This window comes from Hyla sarda, chromosome 9 (assembly GCF_029499605.1).
Source record: "Hyla sarda isolate aHylSar1 chromosome 9, aHylSar1.hap1, whole genome shotgun sequence".
Lineage (NCBI taxonomy): Eukaryota > Metazoa > Chordata > Amphibia > Anura > Hylidae > Hyla > Hyla sarda.
The window spans coordinates 100,797,372-100,817,756 of NC_079197.1; the positions used below are offsets into that span (position 1 = coordinate 100,797,372).

At 43.5% G+C, this 20,385-nt stretch overlaps 1 protein-coding gene across 9 annotated transcripts in view; it reads left to right on the forward strand.

Annotated features, from left to right (window-relative positions):
• GUCY2F (guanylate cyclase 2F, retinal) overlaps positions 1–20,385 on the forward strand; it is a 230,653-nt gene that overhangs the window by 158,348 nt on the left and 51,920 nt on the right. For all 9 annotated transcript variants that reach the window (XR_008847695.1, XM_056538849.1, XM_056538845.1 and 6 more), the window contains 4 exons: positions 1,317–1,466; positions 3,254–3,402; positions 13,059–13,222; positions 16,690–16,882. Coding sequence is in view for 8 of the 9 variants with exons in the window: in XM_056538849.1 (XP_056394824.1) it covers positions 1,317–1,466; positions 3,254–3,402; positions 13,059–13,222; positions 16,690–16,882 (656 nt within the window). In the remaining variant the exon portion in view is untranslated. The remainder of the gene's footprint in view (positions 1–1,316; positions 1,467–3,253; positions 3,403–13,058; positions 13,223–16,689; positions 16,883–20,385) is intronic.

A 20,385-nucleotide genomic window follows, 5' to 3' on the forward strand; every position in this document is an offset into this window, starting at 1 on the left:
AAGGTCAGAGGCAGAGACAGTACCACATTAATATGGCATACTATGACCCTGAGAAGGTGGTACTCAGTGTATGTAGTGCACCAGAGGAAGGGCTGGGTAGTGATCCCCTACTAGACCTAGTGGAGGAAGCTAAGAGCCAGGGATCCCTTCAGGATGTGGAGATCAATCCACAGCTCTCAGATGAAAGGAGGAGGCAGCTTAATCAGGTACTAGGCCCTTCAGTGCCATCTTTGCCTGGGAATGCAGGGCCTGTGGTGTCAAGAAAATAAATAGATGGTTAAGGGAGACAGATCTATCAGCCTGGCAAGGCAAGATCTCTTTGTCCCCATCTTAAGGGGGAGGTGTCAGGCCCAAGGCCTGATTATTAAAATCCTATATGTGTATTATAATTATAACTGTGTGATGTATTATCCAAGCCATGGGTGTGAGGTCATTCAGACTGTGTTTTTGTGTATTAAATTTTATTGGGGGGTCTTGCTGTTTGTTTACATCTCCTTTGAAGTCAAAGGCTTTTTTGAAGTCATGCACTCTGGTCCCATCATATAATCAAACAGATAAGGGGCCAGGAAGAGATAAGACCCCCTGGTGGGATCAGAGAGGAGGGGGGAATGGAGTCTCCCTTCCAAAAAGGCAGATATATAATATTTAACAATGCTAGACTCAGAGGGCGTTCAAAGGCTGTGCCACAAGCTGACAAGACCATCCTAAGAACAGGACTCTCATGGACTGACACCATCATGCTGTAAGAACTTCATCTTTTGTTTTCTGAACTTGCCTTGCAAAACTCTTTTATATATTTTTGTACCTGTATGTCATTTGTTCCTGTATTTTTATATATTTAGCACTGTGATAACTTTTATCAGCTTAAATGTTTTATTAATCAGCTCTGGTCTTTGATCTCTAAATATATGAGCTCACCTTTCTGAAGGCAGCTCTGGTAAAACATGTTTATCTAAGGGTTAATTTGGTGACTTGCTGGGACTAGTAGTGGATACCCAGAGGTCTGGTGGCCTTAACCCTTGCACCATCACACTCTCTCTAGCGTCTTGGCTGGACCGATAGGGTGTGATCGTGACATTGAGTATTTTGTTATTTCCTATATTGTAAAGGTTTGTTTAATGATATTTTGTGATAAATACTAGTTCACTTTGAATTGCATTCAAAATAACAGACACGTTTTGCCTGATGGTGTTCTCTTAAAAATGGTACTCATATTACAACTACTGCCTTTGCTATGTAAACTTAACATTCTATACTAGCAATTCCTTTGTTAGCCTTCCAGCCTAACATTTTATATATTAACCGTATTCTTACAGAACTACTCTGGACAGCTCCAGAGTTACTGAGGGATCCACATGCAGCTTTACATGGTACATTTACTGGAGATGTTTATAGCTTTTCCATAATTATGCAGGAGGTAGTGGTGCGTGGGCCTCCATTTTGTACTTTGGAACAAACTCCTGAAGGTAAATACATTATGAGTAACATGCTGATGGGGATTAATGTTTATCATCTGATCTTCCAAGGTTTTATATTGTTAGTGGTTAACCTTTTATATTTTACTGCCAAAGTTCACTGCTGACCTTTTGCACACACACACAGTTGCTCATGGTTGTTAAACTTTCACGACTGCCATATAGGTATATATGTTGGTGGTCACAAATAGAAGGATGGAGAAGGCTCATCAGGGGCAGCAAACATCCACTGATAATTACTGAAATCAGGGATCATGCTGATGTAGGTAATTTAACCCTTTAAATCCTGTGATCAATACAGGTGCTGCACCTGCCGGTTGTCAATGTTATTGTGGGTGTTGATTGGTTAGTATGGCAGCCCCTGGCCTTTACTAGGCCTATGTGCCGGCCATAATAAATTTGCTAATAGAGTGTGTCTCATGCAGGCTTTATTAGCAGATCACTAATTAAACTAATTCATGCGGTGACATAGAAAAGATTGCTTATAAAATTTCACATTAAACACATTTTTAAACCTTTTGCAATACAAATTATTATCACCCCCCTCCCTTTTTCAATTTTTCAAATAAAGAAAACATATTCGGTATTGCCACCTGCTAAATTGTCATAACTATTAGAATATAATGTTATTAATCCTGCACACGTATGACTATGGTTACATCTTATATCAGTAAAAAAAAAAAAAATTACAAAAATCATTCAAAGTCCAAGTAAAAACTAAAATGGTGTCATTAAAGAGTACCTCTCATGATCTTGTTACATTTTATAATCCTCCCAGTTCACTGCCCCCATCATGACAACCCCCCCCCCTGCCTTTGTTTGTATTATTTGTTAGTTTCCTACCTTGATATTGCTCCATATTTTCTGCTCAGTCTCAGTCAGATTCACAGACTGGGAATGGGTGTTTCCCAGCAGGCTCGACATCATCTGAAGCCATACAGGGGAGAACTTCCTCCCTCACTCTGCTACACCCTGCCCATATCAGTTCAGTGTGTGAGGTGAGCTCTGATTGGATAAGGCTGCACACAAGAAGGAGTGCAATAGGAAAAAATAGTTTTAATGAGAGTGCCCATTTAACAACTACAGATCATGGCACTCTTACACCCCTATAGATGAAAAAACAGCAATTTTTCCATAAGAGGTGCATATCTATTTCTAGAGATCAGTCTGGATCTTAGCGCTAAGACCCTGACCAATCAAAACTTCTGACCTGTCTGCTTGTCAATAGTTTACAGATAACCTTGGGGAATCCCTTACCTCCCTTACCAAAACATTCAGCACCAGCATAAAGCCTGTAGTAAATTTTCCTCAAAGTCTGAAATATCTGACTTGCTTAATGTTTCTAAGTAGTTAGATAGGGAGAAGGCGGTCAGGAACTTAGGGGACTGAGGGGTTGTAACAGCAGTCAGGAGCATAATGAAGGGCCCAGGTCCACCACCTTAAAACGCCTATAAGACCCTGCCAGAGCAGGGCGCAATGCAATGCCGTAATACACTGTAGTATTGCAAGCAATATCATAGTAAACTCCTCTAGTAGGACTAACATAAATTAAGAAAAAGTTCAAACATAAAAAAAAATGTAAAAAACTATTTGCAATTTATGTAAAACATATAAACAATAATACAAAAGCATGCTTGGTAAAACACGTCTGTAACGATCAAAGTACCGTAAGTTTTGTGTGCTTTTTATTCTTTGTGATCTTTAACTGTAAAACATAGTAAATAGATATCAAGTAGATTTAAAAACAAATGTAAATACCATTACTTTCTGTATTTCAGAAATCATTCCCAAAATTAAAAAGCCCCCTCCTTTGTGCCGCCCTGTGGTGTCTCCTGACCATGCTCCTATGGAGTGCATTGTGCTCATGAAACAGTGCTGGAATGAAGTGCCGGACAGACGTCCTACTTTCGATGACATATTTGATCAAGTGAGAAGTTTATTTCTTAATAGAAATTGTACAGGTGATATATACACTTGACCCCCATTCACTATATACACACCACTGGATCATTACAAATGTGTTTTGCTGTATGTCATGATAATAATTTTAAATAATATGTCTGTGCTTGACTTTTATTTATGAGTAGCTTAAACATTTGGTATTTTTGTGAAAATATTGGGATCCCTGAACATGTAAGAGCAGTGTATTTATTACATATATATCTGGTTTCCAGTCAGTTCTAACCTGTAAGCACAGGATTGGGATGGTTTACACATTTAAAGTGAACATTCAGACATAGCATCTTTCTCATGTTTAGTCTGCTATTAAGAATAGTAAACTATAACCCATCAAGTTGCACAGATCATTTAATACCATAGGTAGGCTGTGAGCTATACATATATATACATATAGTTGTCAATCACTGAGTAGGACCACCCACTTGACTATTTAGCTAGAATAAGAAGAGATTTACATGCAGAATGGACAAATTATCCTGGAACCAAAACTTTATATCAACCTGCTCAGCTCTGCCCTATAACATGCTGTCTACAGATTGGCCTGTATTTTCAATATGACAGGTTCACTTTAATTCAGTATCATTACAGTGATTTACTGTGAATCATTGCTACCTGTTATTTACATACAAGTGTCCTTGTGAACATGACTATACCCACAAAAATGTCATGGCCATGACTGACAAGGACCACTTGTATGTAAGAAACTGGCATACACAACTGAGCACACTCATACATTTCAATTTGTATTTCAAATGGATTCCATTGACTCCACTCAAACTCAGAACATTTAATGCGTAGACAACATTTCTCTTTTAACTATGTCTCAAACATGGATCTATAAAACTAAGATGTGATATGTTGTTTTTATCTGTTATGTCTAAGTTCCTGGTAGGTGAAGAGAACATTTGGTCACTGATAATCTATAACAATTTTACCATGTTGAGTATCTAGTGTATTAGGGAAACAAAGCTACCGTGATGGTGTTTTCTTCACGTAGCAGGAAGTAACATGACTAAAGAAACTTTGCAGTGTGAATACCTTACCAAACATCAGCCCAAATTTCTGGAGGTAAATGCAGTCACAGGTTTGTAAATTTTGAGTAAAAGGTAGGTTTTTTGCAAATGCACATTCCAAAATTATTGGTCTAGATTTACATGGGCTTTCCAATGGATTCTTGACCCATTGAATTTATCAAGAGTTCCCATCGGTTTTTCAATGAACTTGTGCCAACCTCATCAACTCTCCATAAAATCATGTTAAAGGGGAGTGGCCCTGGTGTTTTCTGTTCTTTTAATAAATTTGTGATGGATTTACCTCCAGAGTCTGGCACATGGACTTTGCACTCATCTGATCAATTTTAAATTGGTCTGTTTTCACATCACTGACATGCATGGCGTAATCTGTCAATTTTGTGTGCTGAGAAAGACCATTTAAATACACTAAGCAACAAGCAAATAAATAAAATTTCTTTTGAACTGAAAACCCAAAACCCTAATGTGGCATCTTTGTAAAAACTGGTGCTAGTAAATCTTGGCCTTTGTCTCTAACAACTCTGTTCACTTCAAAAGCGACAAAGAGGAGTGCTCCATGGTGCCGATAAACAATGACAAAGGAAACGTAGATGGTAAAGAATGTGCTTACCAATGTCTGTTGTGCAAAGGCCAGCACAACTTGGAGAAAAGTGTATATGTGGAACCCTCTGCTGCCACTCCACAATAAAATGCAATAAAACCAATGACCTCCAAACCAGTGGACAATAAGGCGCTGAGGGACCAGGCGATAGATAGAGCAATCAGTTTATTCCCAACATGCAACGCGTTTCGCGCAAATGCGCTTCATCAGGCATATGGACAGGGGGAACAGGAAGCAGTATATATACACACTCCAAGTAAATAGGTTAACCCCTTGGTGTCAGAACAATCATTCACCAAGGAAGTCACAAGGTACAGAACTCACAATGGGTATTAACCCCTAAAGTGCTGTCACAATCACACCCTATCGGTCCAGCTAAGACGCTAGAGAGAGTGTGATGGTGCAAGGGTTAAAGCCGCCAGACCTCTGGGTATCCACTACAAGTCCCAGCAAGTCACCAAATTAACCCTTAGATAAACGTGTTTCCACCAGAGCTGCCTTCAGAAAGGTGAGCTCCTATATTTAGAGATCAAAGACCAGAGCTGATTAATTAAACATTTAATCTGATAAAAGGTATCACAGTGCTATGCATAAAAATAAACAAATGACATACAGTTACAAAAATATGAAAGAGTTTAGTAAGGCAAGTTCAGAAAACAAAAGATTAAGTTCTTACAGCATGATGATATAGCAGTCCATGAGAGTGAGTTTCAGCTGTTGTTAGGATGGTCTTGTCAGCTTGTTGCACAGCATTGAACACCCTACTTTGAGTCTAGCATTGTTTTAAATATCATATCTGCTTTCTTGGGAGGGAGACTGCATTCCCCCCTCCCCTCTTATCCCACCAGGGGGTCTTCTCTCTTCCTGACCCCTTATCTGTTTGATTATATGATGGGACCAGAGTGCATGACTTCAAAGAAGATGTAAACAAACAGCCAGACTCCCAATAAAATGCAATTCACAAGAAGGATACACCGTCTGAATGACCTCTCACCCATGTCTTGGAAGATCCATCAAACACAGTTATAATTTATAATACACATATAGGATTTTAATAATCAGGCCTTGGGCCTGACACCTCCCCCTTAAGATGGGGACAGAGAGATCTTGCCTTGCCAGGCTGATAGATCTGTCTCCATTAACCGTCTATTTCTTTTCGTGACACCACAGGCCCTGCATTTCCAGGCAAAGATGGCACTGAAGGGGCCTATTTCCTCATTTAGATGCCTTTTTTTTTTGCAGCTTAGAGCTGTGGATTGATCTCTACATTCTGAAGGGATCCCTGGCTCTTAGCTTCCTCCACTAGGTCTAGTAGGGGATCACTACCCAGCCCTTCCTCTGGTGCACTACATACACTGAGTATCACTTTCTCAGGGTCATAGTATGCCATATTAATGTGGTACTGTCTCTGCCTCTGACCTTTCTCATCAAGGGCAACTACATATGTGGTGGGTTCTAGGCACTGCAAAATGGGGAAGGAACCCTCCCAGGCAGCCTGCAACTTATTCTGCCTGATGGGGTTCAGAACCATTACCTTCTGTCCCACTTCATATACCCGGTCCCTTGCATTGTGGTCATACCAGTACTTCTGCCTGGACTGTGCAGCTATGAGGTTGTCCTGTACCAGCCTAGTCAATGCCTGCATCCTGTCCCTGAATCTCAGAACATACTCCACCACTGAAGTCTCAGGTAGCCCCCCTTCCCATTCTTCCCTAACTAAATCTCGGGGTCCCTGCACTTTGGGACCATATAATAACTCAAAGGGCAAGAAACCTGTAGGCTCTTGAGGTACCTCCCTGTAAGCAAACAACAAATGGTGTAAATACTTTTCCCAGTCTCTGCCCTCCGATTCTACAAATGTTTTTAGCATTTGTTTCAAGGTTCCATTGTTACCGGACACTCTGTTCAACCAATGTAGAGGGTTGTGATCAGTTATGACAGTAAAATCCCTGCCATGCAGGTATGGCTGTAATTTTTGCAAAGCCCAAACCACAGCTAGACATTCCTTCTCTATGACTGCATAGGCCACTCCCAAATGTCCTGCCAGGGGGGGTCTCATGGGCCAACCTCAGCAGCCCTTTCCTGTACTGCCTAGGAACCACTAACGGCCTTTCTCTCTCCTGGGCCCCTAGCATGCCTTTGGAAAGAGACTCCCAGTACAAGATATCATTTTCCCAATATACCCGATGCCCATCTGTGTTAACACCTGTATGTTCAGCACGTTGTCTCAGCCCTTCAAGGGAAGGGTCACTGCGCAGAGCTTCCCGGAAATGCTAATTTCCCTCCCCCCATCTCGTATCAGGGAGCACATTTCCCCCAGGTGAACTAGCATCTCCACCTTCCTCTGCTGGGGCTTGCAAGTCACACAGCTTGCCCCTTGCATCACCATCCCCCCTTCCTTTTTAAAGCTGCAGCCCTGGCATGCTGCTGACGCGTTACCACTGCCACCATTGGAATGCCTCCTTGGGGTTTACCTTACTCCCCCTCAGTTCCAGACATAACAATACAGGCATCATACACAGGGCTATCACTCCTTCCCTCCTCCTCCTTAGGCTCACAGGATTGGGACATATCATTCACTGCTGGTCCCTCATCCTTACATGTCACCAGGGGCACACCAACCCCTCCCCCTAGCCCATCTCCACTAGGTTTTGGCATTGGCAATGCATTGTCACCACATTTTACAATACATCCCATTCCACTTTTGGAAAACATTACTGGTTCAGTCACAGGTAAACAATTATCAATCCCCTGCACTCCCTCCCAGTTTCCACATTTCGCAGTGTCTCCCAAAGTCTCGCACAGTACCTCAGAATGAACAGGGATCTCTTCTAGCCCATCCGGTGTGCAGGTAGTGTCCTCTGGAGCATAATGACAGAGCATCCGACCCAAATCATTCCCCAGCAGAACATTAACAGGGATGTCCTCAGAGACCCCCACCTCCCGCAAACCCTTGCCTGTACCCCAATCCAGGTACACACGGGCCATGGGCACAGCAGGCCGCACACCTCCAATTCCTTTTAAAGCCATGGTTCTTCCAGGGATGATGTCCTCTGTATCCACCACTTCAGGCTGCACCAAGGTAAAGGAGGCTCCAGAATCTCGCAAACCCACTGTCACCCGGTCACCCACAGTTACACTCTGCAGGTTATCCGCTCTTTTCTCCACCGCTCCGGAGACCAGAAGAACAGCTGTGTGTCCTCCAGCTACTGGTGGAGAATTCTTTTTGTTGGGGCAAGTGGCACTCAGGTGCCCAATATTGTTGCATCTGTAACCGGCGGGTGTCCCCCTTACCCAATGTGGCTCCTGTTGCTTTTTGGAATGATGGCAAGAATTTCCCGGCTGACCTGGTGGTGTTTTGTGGTTGTGTGGCTCCCCTCCAGGTACTTGCTCCAGCTTGTGCAGATCCACGCTTTGCTGCTGGCGCCCGGTTGTTGGCAAAGTCCTCTCCTAGTTCTGCTGCTTCCATGGCTGTCTTGGGCTTGCGGTCCAAAATCCACTCTCTGGCTTCAAAGCTCCATGTTTGGAGAAACTGATCCAGGACCATCAAGTCCTCCAGGGCCTCATAGGTAGTGACTTGTAGGCCCCCAGTCCATTGCCTGAATGCAGTCCTTAGCTGACCTGCATGTTCAGTGCAGCTTTCTGTGGCGCTTTGTTGCAAAGTCCTAAATCTTTTCCGATAAGCCTCTGGAGTCAGATTAAAACTTTTTAGCAGGGCAGATTTTATTGCCTCATAGTCCTGGTCACTTTCAGAGGGAAGCGAAGCAAACACATCCAGAGCTTTCCCTCGCAGCCGAGGGGTTAGATATCGTCCCCACTGTTCCTTAGGTAGATGGAACTGCCGGCAAACCTTTTCAAATCCCCTCAGGAACATATCCAGATCACCCTCTTTCTCCAACATGGGGAAATGTTCCAAGCGAGGTTTGTGGTCTCCTTGATCCTGCACATCACTGCGTGCAGATAAAGCATCCCCTCTAAGCCTCAGAACCTCCAGTTCATGCCTCCGCTGGGCCTCTCTCTCTCTGCCGCCTCTCTCTCTGCTGCTCGTGCCTGGGCCTCTCTCTCTGCGGCTCGTGCCTCTCTCTGCAGTTTGGTACTGGAGAAGCAGTTGGAGTTTCATATTGGCATCCATATTCCCAGCCGTGGGGTTAGATATCGTCCCCACTGTTCCTTAGGTAGATGGAACTGCCGACAAACCTTTTCAAATCCCCTCAGGAACACATCCAGATCACCATCTTTCTCCAACATAGGGAAATGTTCCAAGCGAGGTTTGTGGTCTCCTTGATCCTGCATATCACTGCGTGCAGATAAAGCATCCCCTCTCAGCCTCAGAACCTCCAGTTCATGCCTCCGCTGGGCCTCTCTCTCTGCCGCCTCTCTCTCTGCGGCTCATGCCTCTCTCTCTGCAGTTTGGTACTGGAGAAGCAGTTGGAGTTTCATATTGGCATCCACATTCCCAAGGTGTTGTAAGGCAGTCCGCATATAAGAGTCCAAGGCCTCAAGTGGAGTACTGTCCTGATGGGGAGTAATGTTGTATTCCCCAGGAGATATCAGTCCTTGGATGGCAGTTCCAGCTGTAGGACTTTGTCTCATGTCACTCAGCTCTTCTGCACGGGCATCATACTCCACAAGATCAGCAATAAGTTGTTCCTTGTTCTTTCCTGCAGTAGGGATGTCCTTTTCTTGGCACATTAGCTCCAGTGCAGGCTTGGACTGCTTGCGATATGCCTCCATATTTCCGGGAGTAGACAGAGGAGGTAAAACAGGAGATGGGGAGGACAGAACTGTCTTGCACTCTTTTTGTATGTCTTTTAAACCAGCACTGAGCTCTGTCTTTGGAATTTACACACAAGAATATGTATGCAATTTCTTTTTAGTGCTAAGATTTCCTTACAGGTAAAATCCAGCAAGCACTAAAAATCTCTAAATATATCCCGACGCTTCCACCAGTTGTCACGATCACACCCTATCGGTCCAGCCAAGACGCTAGAGAGAGTGTGATGGTGCAAGGGTTAAAGCCGCCAGACCTCTGGGTATCCACTACAAGTCCCAGCAAGTCACCAAATTAACCCTTAATTAAACGTGTTTCCACCAGAGCTGCCTTCAGAAAGGTGAGCTCCTATATTTAGAGATCAAAGACCAGAGCTGATTAATTAAACATTTAATCTGATAAACGGTATCACAGTGCTATGCATAAAAATAAACAAATGACATACAGTTACAAAAATATGAAAGAGTTTAGCAAGGCAAGTTCAGAAAACAAAAGATGAAGTTCTTACAGCATAATGATATAGAAGTCCATGAGAGTGAGTTCCAGCTGTTCTTAGGATGGTCTTGTCAGCTTGTTGCACAGCATTGAACACCCTACTTTGAGTCTAGCATTGTTTTAAATATCATATCTGCTTTCTTAGGAGGGAGACTCCATTCCCCCCTCCCCTCTGATCCGACCAGGGGGTCTTCTCTCTTCCTCACCCCTTATCTGTTTGATTATATGATGGGACCAGAGTGCATGAGTTCAAAAGAGATGTAAACAAACAGCCAGACCCCCAATAAAATGCAATTCACAAGAAGGATACACCGTCTGAGTGACCTCTCACCCATGTCTTGGATGATCCATCACACACAGTTATAATTTATAATACACATATAGGATTTTAATAATCAGGCCTTGGGCCTGACAAGTGCCTAAAGAACAACACCGCAATAGCATATCAATAAAAGACATACTAATGTGCAAACAGTGCATAAATATAATTGCACTCACTAGAAAGTGCATGATACATAGGAATTAATACATGTAGACATACAAAAAAGGGGAATGTATATAAAAAAAACACCAAAATTACAAAGATACAAAAGTACACAACTACAAAAGATCAAACAAAAATAATACATATAGTAACAATCAGCGAGTGTTTTCAATAAGCAAGTGCTTTGTTGAGTCCATTTGGGAATAAAGTGCATAATTTAAATATCCAATAAGATTCCCGATTAATACGTTTTTGTTATCTATTTTGAACAGTATTGGGAATCATTTCCAATATCATCAATTTCAAACTAGCTGTATCCCTATTATGAAGCGTAGCAAAGTGGCAGGACACACTGTGCAGCATGAATCCATTTTTTATGTTGGATCGATGCTTATTCATATGAGCCCGTACTGGCTGCACAGTGCGCCCGACATACTGAAGATGGCAATCACAGGTCAATAGATAAATTACAAAGGAACTCTCACAATTAAATAAACTCTTAACCCCTTAACGACGCAGGACGTATATTTACGTCCTGCGCCGGCTCCCGCGATATGAAGCGGGGTCGCGCTGCGACCCTGCATCACATCGCGTCGGTCCTGGCGCTCATCAACGGCCGGGACCCGTGGCTAATACCACACATCGCCGATCGCGGCAATGTGCCGTATTAAACCTTTACAAGCTGCGGTCAAAGCTGACCGCCGCTTCTAAAGTGAAAGTGAAACTATCCCGGCTAGTCAGTCAGGCTGTTCAGGACCGCCGCGGTGAAATCGCGGCTTCCCGAACAGCTTATAGGACACCGGGAGGGCCCTTACCTGCCTCCTCGGTGTCCGATCGACGAATGACTGCTCCGTGCCTGAGATCCAGGCAGGAGCAGTCAAGCGCCAATAATACTGATCACAGGTGTGTTAATACACGCCAGTGATCAGCATGAGAGATCAGTGTGTGCAGTGTTATAGGTCCCTATGGGACCTATAACACTGCAAAAAAAAGTTTAAAAAAAGCGTTAATAAAGGTCATTTAACCCCTTCCCTAATAAAAGTTTGAATCACCCCCCTTTTCCCATAAAAAAAATAACAGTGTAAATAAAATAAAAAATAAACAAATGTGGTATCGCCACGTGCGTAAATGTCCAAACTATAAAAATATATCATTAATTAAACCGCACGGTCAATGGCGTACGTGCAAAAAAATTCCAAAGTCCAGAAAAGCGGATTTTTGGTCACTTTTTATACCATTAAAAAATGTATAAAAAGTGATCAAAAAGTCAGATCAAAACAAAAATCATACCAATAAAAACTTCAGATCACGGTGCAAGAAATTAGTCCTCATACCGCCCTGTACATGGAAAAATTTAAAAGTTATAGGGGTCAGAAGATTACATTTTTAAACGTATACATTTTCCTGCACGACAAAATCAAACCTATATAAGTAGGGTATCATTTTAACCGTATGGACCTACAGAATAATGATAACATGTCATTTTTACAGAAATATGCACTGCGTAGAAACAGAAGCCCCCAAAGTTACAAAATTGCATTTTTTCGTCAATTTTGTCGCACAATGATTTTTTTTTCCGTTTCGTCGTGAATTTTTGGGTAAAATGACTAATGTCACTGCAAAGTAGAATTGGTGACGCAAAAAATAAGCTATAATATGGATTTTTAGGTGAAAAATTGAATGGGTTATGATTTTTAAAAGGTAAGGAGGAAAAAACGAAAGTGCAAAAACTGAAAAACCCTGAGTCCTTAAGGGATTAATAAAAAACACATCGTTAGTAATGCTGATTTAAAAGAAATATCAGTGCACACCATCTCACAACAAAGACAACGCGACTTATTGGAACACTGCATTCCACACTTGATAGCAGGTGTAGAGGTAATAGGGTAATGTCTTAACCTGCTGGGGGCTAACAAATTACGAAGGTTAGGTGATCTTCTAAATGTAATCCCAGTCCATATGCCTGATGAAACGCATTTGCACGAAACGCGTTGCATGTTGGGAATAAACTGATTGCTCTATCTATCGCCTGGTCCCTCAGTGCCTTATTGTCCACTGGTTTGGAGGTTGTTGGTTTTATTGAACTCTGTTCTCTTGACATTCTATGTAATAGTTAAAAATTCATATAGATGCAGGGCACGGGTAAGTGTGAAACTCCTAATGGCAATCTATAAGGTTCTAATAACCAGAAGGAATCACCTTGTGAACTGAAAAATTTTGATTTCATCTCTTTAACATGCAGTTTAAAAATATCAATAAAGGAAAGAAAACGAACATCATTGATTCTATGCTGCGCATGTTGGAACAATACTCAAGCAACCTTGAAGACTTAATACGAGAAAGAACAGAGGAACTAGAGATAGAAAAACAGAAAACAGAAAAGCTCTTAACACAAATGTTACCTCCGTAAGTAGTTATTCAAGGCTTGTCACTATGCAGATTTTCTGAGTAATGGTTTTATTGCTAGAAAGAGAACTCATGCATGTAGAAAACATAAATTCAATATACATGCCATTTCTTTTTACTGCATTACATAATGCATGTGTGTTAATGAAGATGTACAGTACTTATCTGTGTCTAGACAGGTTGTGTGCTAAGATGACAACCACAGTTTGTGTCACACGTCACATGATGGAAGTATATATCCAACCGTGCAAGCATATTTTGTTTTGCCACTACTTGTGAAGAACCCCAGCAAAAGCCCCGCAAATGTAGAAATCCGAACTGGCTGTTGCACCCAAATTAAATCCAGCCTTCAATTTGAATCAGTCAACCCAATCAATTTGTTTCAGCAGATTTGTTCAACATTAGTAGACACCTATTTCCTGGCTGCTCACACTGGAGGCTACTCCAGGAGCATCTGTCACCAGAATTCTTCTTTTCTCCATCTTTGAAGCAATCATTATAGAATCATTGCACTTTGTGGCTCTGATTTTCTTCCAGTAACTTACACTTTAGCTGTGCTGGATTTTAACAATATTCATGAGGGATTCATGCTTGTTTATAGCCCCTAGAATACAGAATTTAGCAGCTGATTGCTGATGCATTCTCTACTGAAATGCACTGAATCTACAGCTTTTAGACTCACTTCAAAGTGAAAGTTACTAAAAATAAAAAATAGACAATGAAAAAAGTATCAATGACTTGACTACAAGGATATATACCATGAATAGCTGCATATAGCAGCCAACATCTTTGCTTTATGGATCCATGGTGGGTGTAGGATATTGAGCTTAGCTTTTGTTGGTCTGCTTCTTAATAGTAAGCAAGTCAGGCTCACTATCAGGGCCAGATTAAGGCTGCCTGGAAGACAGAGCACTTAAATCACTTTAGTTCGAGTCACTCTTTCCAGCTGTTGCGGAGCTACAACACCCATTATGTCTGGAGAACTTCAGGCATTATAGGAGTTGTAGTTTTGTAACAGCTAGAGCCTAAAATTGGGGTACAGTTTCATCCATTATTATTGCAAAACTTAGAAGTGACGAGAGATCTAATGGGACAGTCAGGAGAATACACAAACATAAAATTACTCACAGGAGACGTCTTCTCTGTTGTCTTTCCTTTTCTTTTCTTCTTCATCTGGTCCAGATGCCATGTCTTCTTCCAGCTCCTCTTCCTCTGTAAAGTTCGATGCCTGGACATCATTGGTTCCTCACTCTGCCAGCTGATCCTCATCCTCTGTATAAAGACAACAATCATTATAACCCTACAAGAGACCGTGCTTCCTAAATATAATACTGCCAAACCCTATGTACCCTGTATATTATACTGCCAAGCATCATGCCCTCTAAAAATAATACCACCACACACTGTCTTCCGTAGTGTGCACAGAGCAGCAGCATCCCATTGAAAACAAGGGAAATTCTGCTGGCGGAAGTTCGTAGTGTGGACGAGCCCTAATTCCCCCAGACCCCTCTGCCCCCCCAGACCCCTAAGTCCTTCACCAGACTACTGCTCCCAGAGACCCCTAAGGCTAGATTTCCCCCTTTTTTACCTGCAAAAACACAGAAAAACTGCTTCTGCTTTTTCCTGTGTTATGGTAATTTTTGGGCATTTTTTTGTGCTTTTGCCTTCTCTGGAAACTCAGTCTTAGTCCTCCCCTGGTCCTTAAGTCGTCGTCCCCCCCTTCAACACTCCTGGTCCTTCTCCACTATTCTGCACCCCCTACCCACCCCTCCCTCAGTCCCCTTCACACTCCTCTGCCCCTTTACCAAACCCACACTTACCTTACCTCACTCCCACCCAACCCCCCCCCCCCAAAAACAACCTCACTTCAGCCCCCCATGCCCTCCTGGTCCTTCTCCACTACACTTTTCTTCCCCAACCCCACCCCATGTTCCCCCACATTAGGTTGGCAATATAGTTCCCCCACATTAGGTTGTAGTTACCCACATTAGGTGCAGTACAGTTCCCCCACATTAGGTGCAGTACAGTTCCCCCACATTAGGTGCAGTACAGTTCCTCCACATTAGGTGCAGTACAGTTCCCCGAGATTAGGTGCAGCACAGTTCCCCCACATTAGGTGCAGTACAGTTCCCCCACATTAGGTGCAGTATAGTTCCCCCACAGACATACAGCCTTCAGCCATATACAGTGTATGGCTGGAGGCTGTATGCCTGTGTACTGCCCCACTTTAGTGTTCCGACCACCGCTCCTCCGCTGGGCCATAGCAGTAGGTCCCGGGACCGGAGGAGCAGAGCTCGGAATACTGAAGCTGACGTGCTGCCTGCTGGTGCTGGTGACTTACCATGCTCTGCTCTTCTCCTATGGGCGCACGCACAGGACGTCAGTGACCCTACATTTTTAAAGTTAACGCGGGGCCCCAGAGAAGTAACCGGGACATTCTTGTGTCCTGAAAAGGGGGCCCCCTGTGGGCACGGGGCACGGAGCAGGTGCTCCAGGATCGCCAATGATGATCCAGCCCTGCTCACTATGGCTATTATTCTAAGGCAATAAAGGGGTTGTCTGGAGACACATTTTTTATATGTTACTATGCTCAGGCAGGGCTTAAAAAAGAAAGAAACTTGTACTCACCTTTCCTGTTCCAATGAGTAATACTGGGCAGCAGCTTCTGGTGTTCTTCTTGGCACTAGAAAATGTGTAGAGGAAGAGTGGTGCAGGGGTCCATTGCAACCAATAAGATCGCTTCTTTCATTTTTCAAAGGCCCTTTTTTGTTTTAAAAAATTAAAGAAGTCATCTGAATGGTTGCTATAGGCAACTGCACCTCTACACAGGTTTTGATAAATCTCCCCCTATAATTCTACACATATCTTACCAGTATTTCTGTTAATTCAAATGTAATATTAAGCCAAATTTCCATTTCAGGTGTAAGCATATGGGCCGACATATATCATTGTCTTTAGACTGTTTTGTGTGTCTGGAAAAGATGCAAAAAAGGCGCAAGCAGGGTTTTTAGCGCTTTTTTTGCGCCTTTTGGTTTACACATTTCTGCAGATTTTGAGTTGCAATCCACTGATTTTGGCAATACACATGAAATGGAAGGGTTTTATGAACTGCGCCTTTTCGTGAAAATGTGCAAAAAAGGCGCACAGCCACTGAAAAGTACACCAGCCCAGACTTAGCTTAGCTTTTTGGTGAATGTGAAGAAAAATGTAAGAAAATGTGGCCTGCACAAAATAAATAAAATGCTCTGTGACCATTTAATAAATGTGGTGCTCCTACACATTACCAGGACACAAAAAAAGGTGTAGAAAAATGCTTCACTTACAATGATAAATGCCGGCCATTGTTTTACTGTGGTAAGTGATTTTTATTATGAATTAATGATTATATATAGGAAGTTTATGTCACATCATTACACTTTCTGCACACTTATACTAAATGAATACTAAATGCATACTTTGATTTTCAGTTCTGTTGCAGAAGCACTAAAAATGGGCTGTACAGTAGAACCAGAGGGGTTTGATGAGGTTACATTGTACTTCAGTGATATTGTGGGTTTTACCACTATATCAGCAATGAGTGAGCCTATTGAAGTGGTTGACCTTCTTAATGACCTCTACACCTTGTTTGACGCTGTGATAGGAAATCATGATGTTTATAAGGTGAGTCATAACTTAGGTATAAAGTGTGAGTATGCAGAGACCCACAGACCAGTCTTCCCCCATTTTCTACCCTTTTGTCTCATAATATTTTTCTCAGTAGTTTCTGTTATTACTGTTTGCAACTTATACATGTATTCCAACTGCTCAACATGATGTATAGACTAGATCACCCATGGATGACCTTCCAATACAGCTATGTTGTCACTCTGTTCCTATACATATTTTTTGATTGCTAGTTATGACTGGACAAGATCTTGTTTAATTTCTTAAGTTTTAGTATATACATGTATTGTTCTTTCATTCATGTCACTTTATACATGGTTGTGTATTCTTTATAATTAGAGATGAGTGAATTTGTTACGAAATTCATGAAATCTTCGATTCACAACAAATGCAAATATCGCCACGATTCTATAGCGCAAATTGCTTCATTAAACTCCATTTACTGCAGTCCAGGCTCCAAAGCATCTAAAATGGTGGATCCACATGTCAGTACACGGGGCAAGGAATGCTGGGAAAGAGGCAGGGCCGTTTGAAGGAATTTGGGGGCCCCAAGCAAAATGGACATGGAGCCCCCCCCCCCCCCTTTGATGTTGACGCACGTCACGCTCTAGGGCCGGCGTCAGGACATAGTAACGCCGGCCCTTGAATTCTGGGAGCGCAACGTGAGCGAACGTCAATACGACGCACATTAGGTGCAGCAGTGTTCCCCCCACATTAGGTGCAGCAGAGTTCCCCCACATTAAGTAGACAGTGTTCCCCCCACATTAGGAAGGCAGTGTTCCCCCCACATTAGGTGCAGCAGTGTTCCCTACCCATACCCGCTGTCCAGACCCCCCCCCCCCCCCCAGGGCCATTTTTTTTGGTGGGGGTTTGACTGCTGAGACCCCCACCGATCACCTCGGTTAAAGTGGTTCTCCAGCTGTTGGAAAGCTAAAACTCTCATCATTCTGGAGAGCCTCGGGCAATGGGAGTTGTAGTCTTGTAACAGCTGAAGAGACACAGATTGGACACAGTTTTACCCATCATCACTGCAGAACTTACAAGTGACTACAGATCTGATGGGACAGTCAGGAGAATACACAATGATATCAGTGACCTGAGTGACGTCTTCTGACTTCTCTGTTATCTTTTCTTCTTCATCTGGTCCAGAGACCAGGTCTTCCTCCAGCTCCATCTTCTTTGCAGAATCTGACATCCAGGCATCATTGGCTCCTCACTGTCAGCAGATCCTCATCCTCTGCATGAAGACAGTAATCATTATAACCTTGCCAGAAAGTGTACTCTAAATAATATACTGCCCCACACTGTACCCTGAATATAATGCTGCCTCACACTGTACCTTGAATATAATGCTGCCACACACTGTACCCTGAATATAATACTGCCACACACTGTACCCTGAATATAATGCTTCCACACACTGTACCCCTGAATATAATACTGCCACACACTGTACCCTGAATATAATGCTGCCACACACTGTACTCTGAATATAATGCTGCTCCACACTGTATCCACTGAATACAATACTGCCACACATGCATACACATCATATATACATATACACCCCCTCTTATCCTCTGTGTCCTCATCATCCCCATAACCCCCCGCCAAACCTCTCCTCATCATTACTATAACTCCCCCCACACACCTCTCCTCATCACTATTATAACCGGGGGGGGGGGGGGGTGATGCAGTCCCCTGACAACCATACAATCCCCCCCCCCCCCGGGCCCCCCGCGCCAGTTTACTTACCCTGCCGGGGATCGTTGCAGAGGCGGGAGTCTGCTGCTGCTCCTGTCACTGCACGGAGGATGCTGGAGGTTCCCGCGGGGACGCAAGCAGGGACAGGTCAGGTGATTGGCGTAGACGTGCGTGCCTGCACGGGGCACGTGACGTCTCTACTCCAATCATCCCCTGACCTGTCCGGTGCCGGCCCTGCTTTGTTTCTTAAGGGGCCTGCGCCCCCCAAAAATGTAATTTTGGTGAAATGTGCGGGCCCCCCGAAGTGCCCCGTCGCTACAGGACGGGCAAGCACCGGCTCTGCTCGGGGGCCCCCAGCCAGCTCGGGGCCCCAAGCAATTGCTTGGTTTGCCGGTCCGGTAGCGACGGGCCTGGAAGGAGGGAAGGCAAGGTGGGAAGGGAAGTAGGCAGGATGACCCTGAATCACATGCAGGAGGCAGCAGCCAGTCACCCCTGTGATGTCACAGCCCTATATATTCGGCAGCCATTTTGTGGCTCGTCATTTCATTCATTAAACTGCATAGAGATAGGATGGACATTGCTACACAGAAAAGCTTGTTGCAGCAGCGTTTCAGCTCTTAGTCACCTCAGCCTTCTGTAGGACACAGAGAACAGCGTTTTTGCACAGAAATGTATTCTTACTGCAGCAATTAACCCCTCAGTCACTGTGAACAGCATTGTATTACATAGAGGGGCAGAGAGCTGTTTGTTGCCTCAGCTGCAGAAACATTTTCACAGGGGGGAGAATTTTTTTTTAGGGCAAATCAGTGTCTTTGTTCCACAACAACTGGTCTGCTGGTTATACTTGTATGTAGACGGTATAGTCCATACCCAGCAGTCCATTCCTAATAGTATTGGAGAGAGAGTATTTTTGCAATTTTGGGTTTAGTACACAGTGATTGTGTGCTCCAGCATTGTTGTGCACTACTGGTGCTGCGGGCAATTTTTACTTTAGTGCATTTTTCTGCCCTCATAAGTGCATACCACATACCTACATCTAAGTGGTGTACAATTTTGTGCCTGTTAATCTGTCAAGGGTCTACATACTGTGAAAGGACAGCCAAAAGTAATCACCGTCTTGTGTTTTACTCCAATACGTTTATTAAGGGTACCATAGCGCATTTTTCTGCCCTCATAAGTGCATAACACATACCTACATCTAAGCGGTGTACTATTTTGTGCCTGTTAATCTTTCAAGGGTCTACATACTGTGAAAGGACAGCCAAAAGTAATCACCACTATATGGTCTCCTCATGCCACTATATGGTCTCCTCATGCTTCAGCCACCTCTAGGCTGTGCCATACAGCCACTATAGGATTCAGCCACCTCCAGGCTGTGTCATTCAGCCAATATATGGTTTACTGATGCTTCTGGGCCAGGACCTAAAACATTTTATGGCAGCACTAGCTACCATAAATCTTCAATTCTTAAATTTTAATCTTAGGGATTGTGAAGGCCTAGTGTCTACTCATTCAGCAACTATATGGTCTCCTCATGCTGCCAACACCTCCACGCTGTGTCATTCAGCCACTAGATGGTCTCCTCATGCTGCCAACACCTCCATGCGGTGTCATTCAGCCACTATATGGTCTCCTCATGCTGCCAACACCTCCACGCTGTGTCTTTCAGCCACTATATGGTCTCCTCATGCTGTCAACACCTCCACGCTGTGTCATTCAGCCACTATATGGTCTCCTCATGCTGCCAACACCTCCACGCTGTCATTCAGTCACTATATGGTCTCCTCATACTGATG